This window comes from Physeter macrocephalus, chromosome 11 (assembly GCF_002837175.3).
Source record: "Physeter macrocephalus isolate SW-GA chromosome 11, ASM283717v5, whole genome shotgun sequence".
Taxonomy (NCBI): Eukaryota; Metazoa; Chordata; class Mammalia; order Artiodactyla; family Physeteridae; genus Physeter; species Physeter macrocephalus.
This window is the reverse complement of record NC_041224.1, coordinates 66,853,609-66,858,732: the sequence shown is the minus strand read 5'-3', so window position 1 is coordinate 66,858,732 and position 5,124 is coordinate 66,853,609. Positions and strand designations below refer to the sequence as shown.

At 55.8% G+C, this 5,124-nt stretch overlaps 1 protein-coding gene across 1 annotated transcript in view; it reads right to left on the bottom strand.

Annotated features, from left to right (window-relative positions):
* Positions 1-5,124, bottom strand: part of LOC114487062 (uncharacterized) — a 94,369-nt gene that overhangs the window by 65,118 nt on the left and 24,127 nt on the right. The window contains exon 3 of the mRNA XM_028495092.1: positions 3,782-3,895. Within this exon, the coding sequence (XP_028350893.1) occupies positions 3,782-3,895 (114 nt within the window). The remainder of the gene's footprint in view (positions 1-3,781; positions 3,896-5,124) is intronic.

Sequence of the window (5,124 nt, the reverse complement as noted above, 5' to 3'; positions counted from 1 at the left end):
CGGGCCTCCCACTATCGCGGCCTCTCTTGTTGCGGAGCACAGGCTCCAGACGCGCAGGCTCAGTAGTTGTGGCTCACAGGCCTAGTTGCTCCGCGGCATGTGGGATCTTCCCAGACCGGGGCTGAATATCCTTCACGTGGATACTGGCATCTCAAACATACCACTTCCAAACACGACTCTTCCTTTCCCTTCCAAATTCATTCTTGGCCCCCTGAGCTCAGCTCAGTCAAAGGCTCTACCAGCCACCCCGTTCTCAGGCTCTGACCCCTCACAGCCCACAGTCCATCCTTCAGTACCCCTTCAGTCTCCTACCCTCAGCCACTCCTCCCCACCGAGGCCCAGTCCGCCAGCTCTCTCCAGACTGATGCTGGGGCCTCCGCATGGGCCTACCAACTTCTACTCTTCCCCCCGACCCACAACCTCCTCCCCAGTCTTTTCCCCATGATGCTGTGAGAGGGAGCCTGTGAGCCATGAATAACCTCCATTCACATTCTCTAACAAGAGGCCCCACAAGCCCATTTCTCAGCCCTTCTTCCCCACCGGCTGCTCCCTGCTCAGAGCCTATCCAGACCTCCAGGGGCCTATTCCCTCTCCTCAGGTCTTTGCTCACAGGGCGGCTCACCTGAGAGGCCTTTTCCAGACCACCCTGCAGAGAACAGCTCTCTCGCATGCTCTCTCCCTTTTCCAGCCTTATTTTTCTCCACGGCTCTTATTATTCCCTAAACTTTATTATGAATTTACTTCTCTGGTCATTTTCTGTCTACTCTGTTAGAATTTAAGCTCTATGAGGGCAATGACCTGGTCTAACTTATTCACCTGTGAATGCTGGGCACATAGAACAGTGCCTAACATGCAGCAGGTGTTCAATAATTATGTGTCGAATGATGAATGAGCCATGGAATGAATGAATGACTTCAGCAAGCATTTGTGCAGCACCTGGTATAAAGGGAACAGAGGGGCAAACCAGGCTAGGCCTGCCCTGAGGTCTGTGGGGAGAAAGACCCACACCCATAGGTAATCCCACCCAGCGTGTGAGCAGTGCTAGTGTGAACACACGTGCAAGGGGAAATGAGGACTGGGAGGGGGCCACCAGATGGGCCCAGAGGTCAGGGAAGCTTCCTGGAAGAGACACCCCACCCCCAGCCTCCCTTCCTGGCTCTCCAAGGTCATGGGCCACCTTCCACTCTCCACCAAGGGGAAGAAGGGAGGCCTGTCTGAGCAGGAGCACTGATTCAGAAGTCAGTAAGTGTTCAGAGGTGGTGTGTGTGTCCCTCCTGCGACGAGACCTGGGCAGGGCTCACCAGAGAGAGAGGGGGGCTTGATTTAAATGCCATTGATCCCTCCAGGGAGCGAGAGGTCAAGGGCTGTAGCATCTGGGACCCCCAGCCTCATCTGCCCTTCCCCCACTCCACCAACCTGCCCCCTCCCCTCCGACCACAGGAGCAGCCAGAGGAGGCAGGAGACGGCAAAGAAAGACCTGAGCTCCCTCCAGGGCTTTGCTGAGTCAAGTCTCAAGTCCTCAGCAGGCCTCAAAGGCTCCCAGTGACCAGCCCTGCCCCCCTCCTGGGCACCTCACTCCACAAACACTCCAAAGTCCCCCACCTCTATACCTCTGCTTAGCCTAGGCCCTCCTCCTCCCCCAATCCTTTTCCACCCATCATAACTCTACATACATCATCTTGTTCATCCAGGCATTCTTTATGATGACACACCAAGGGAAACAATCAAACCCTACCACAGAGAATTGGTTAAACGTGCTATGGCACACACAGGCTGGAACATTACACTGCCATTAAAAATCACATTACAGGGCTTCCCTGGTGGCGCAGTGGTTGAGAATCTGCCTGTTAATGCAGGGGACACGGGTTCGAGCCCTGGTCTGGGAAGATCCCACATGCCGCGGAGCAACTAGGCCCGTGAGCCACAACTACTGAGCCTGCGCGTCTGGAGCCTGTGCTCCGCAACAAGAGGGGCCGTGATAGTGAGAGGCCCGCGCACCGCGATGAAGAGTGGCCCCCGCTTGCCACAACTGGAGAAAGCCCTCGCACAGAAACGAAGACCCAACACAGCCATAAATAAATAAATAAATAAATAAATAATCACATTACAGAAGAGTATTTAATGATGGGAAAATGATCTTAGTATAGTATTAAGTGCAAAAGGCAGGTTAGAAAACAGTAAGTGCAGTTTTATCCCAATTATGATATAAATATGTATTTTGTAAAAGACTGACAGGCAAAACACCCAAGTGCTCACATTTTCTATGGAGAAATGCAGGCTTTTTTATTATCAGAAAAACAGAACATTTTAAATGAATCCTACAGCCTTCCAGGCTCAGCTCAGGCAGCCCTCCTTCAGGGCTCTCCAGCCCCCCAGCTGAGAGGGGCCCCTGTCAGTTCCCCTGTCTCCCTGCCCACTGAGCTTCCTGGTGCCTCACACTGTCACCTAGCCAGCGGGAAGGCTGCTGCGGCCCCTGATGGAGAAGGGGGGGCAGGGCCCAGCCACCGCCTCCCTGACGCCCCTGCCCCCAGTCCTCCCATCACCCCTGGCTGCCTTGCAGATAACCCTGACCACATCCTCTCTCCCCATCTCCCAGCAGCAATTACAGGTTAAACTGGAGGGGCTGATTAGCTGCTCATTCCACCCGGGGCTGACTGATTAGCAGGAATATTTTGATGGAGGTAACTGGACTTCAAAACAAGCCCTAGCACCCAGGAAGGAAATCCAGCCGTCTGCTCCCTGCCGCACCCCGCGGCCTCCTGAATGGGAGGACAGTGCCGGCTGAGCCGCAGCCACACCACAACTGTCACCCAGTCCTTCAGAAGGGGTTGAGGCCCACTGCCCTGCTGAGCCGTGAGGTCTTCTCTCTCTGAAAAATGGGGTTAACATTCCAGTCCAGACTGCTGCCCTGAACCCTCCCCGGGTGCTCCTTCTGTGTAGCAAACTTTCTCAGGGGTCACAGAGGCCTGTCCAGAACAAAGCATTGGCCGGGGAAAAAGGGTGGAAGTTACCTGTTCAAAGTCACAGGCAAGGAAGCAACCCAGCCCCCCTCCTTCCCCATGTACCACCTCTTTGGGACTTGCTACAGTTTCTCCACATCCCCTCACGTGAGACACAGAGTGGGAAGGCCTGTGACCTCCCACATTCTGGGTGTCCTGCTCCTTGTGATACAGTCCAAGAGGCCATCTACTCTGCTCACACGGAGCCAAGGTCACCTGGCCACCAGTGCTTGTCGCACGCACACACCTGGGGCTGAGCCTCATCCTGCCTTGAAGGTGTCTGGATCCACACATTTACTCTGGCTTGGAGCCCCATTAAATTCCACACGTTGGAGCCAGTGCCAGCCTCTTGACAGTTTCCTGGACCCTGATTGTCTCAGTCCACACGTTCCCACTCCCTCCTGACCTAGAGTCATGCACACATTTGGTCAACGATGGGACAGAACCAAGGACAGAGCCCTTCAGCTCACCATTAGAGACTTGCCGTGCCACACGGGAACCCATTAGCCGGCACGCCCGTGAAACTGCGTCACTCAGAAAAATGCCCCTGGCTTCTGAGCTGGCTGCCAGAGCCCTGCCATAGCAAAAGCACTACTAGGAGGTGGCCCAGCCAAATCAAACCTCCTGGACTTGAATTCACGTGGGGATGGAGAGATGGAAACACCCCCCGGAAAGACTGCCCCTTGATGGCCTTCCCACAGCCTCTCCCTTGGGGACACCACATCCACCCCCAATGGCCCACGCCAGCCCCGCTCTCCCAGCGGCCCAGAGCAGCTTCTTACCTCAGGTTGGGCAGGCGTTTGGGGAGTGCAGCTGCTGGGGGATCAGCCTGGTTTGACTCGGTCTCTCTCTTTGCCTGTGGGCACAGGAGCCTCAGGGCCTGTGGGAGCAGGAGGCTGTGGGAGAAGGAGATGAGCCCGTCAGCCAGAGCAGAGCAGCAGAGGGCAGTTCTGGGGAGCAGCGGGGGGCCACGCACACAGGGAGTCTGCTCCCACCCGGCTGGGCAATACACACTCACACTTCTCACACACACACACACACACACACACTCTCCCTCTTGCTGACACACTCACACTTGCACGCTTGCACGTGCCCGCGCTCATTGGCACACTTTTGCTTATACACACGCACATGCTCTCACAGGTACACACACATACACTTACTCTCTGACACACATATCACTCACACACTGGCATTTACACACACGTGCTCTCACTCACTGACACTCACATACACTCACATGCCACCATCTAGGGCAGTGGGGGCTTTGGGAATGATGGAGCTTCTGGCAGCAGGCAGAGAGGGGGGTGTCTGAACATGCCTCCTCCACCCACTGGCCCTGTGACCTTGGGAAAGTCAAGTCCCTGAGCCTCACTTCCCTCATCCGTAAAATGGGGATACCGTCCCTCCTGCCAGGACTGCTGGGAAGATACAAGCAGACAAGGGATGCACGGCCTGGGGCACAGTAGGTGCCCAGCCAACACCAGGGCCTGCCTTACCCCCAAGGCTGGCTCCAGGAAGCAGGCCCCGGGGCTGGCCCCTGAGAGCCGGCACAGCAGAGCACCAGGGGTGCCTCTCCCTGGGCCTGAGCCCCAGCTTCCTGGTTCCCAAGGACACCCTCTGCTCCCAGCCACCCACCTCCCTGCCTTCCTTCCCCAGCCTCTTCTAGTTCATTCCTTCACCAAACACTCTCCAAGGGCAGCTCGGGTCCCTGTCCCCCCACCCTCCATGAGTGGAGGAAGACACTAGGGAGTCCTGTCTCCTTGGCAAGGTCCCAAGACACAGGCCTGGGGCTGGAAGTCCGAGCAGGCAGGTCGACTCCCAGCTTCCTCACTTGCTGGCTGTGTGGCTCTGGGCCAAGCTTCCCCCTCTGAGCCTTAGTTTCCTCAGCCTCTCAGACCAAGACCCAAATCCCCCTCTCAGATAAAGACCTAAATCCCTTTCTGAGCTATTGCCAAGAGGTTCCAACCCCATCAGTGATTCTCTAAGCATGGGACACGCTGCTGGAGGTACATAAGGGGATTCTAGGTGGTATGTAGACAAACATTTTTATTTTCATAGGTGTGTGTTTATATTTCTGTGTATTTTTTTTTTTAATGACAAGTAGGGCTTCCCTGGTGGCGCA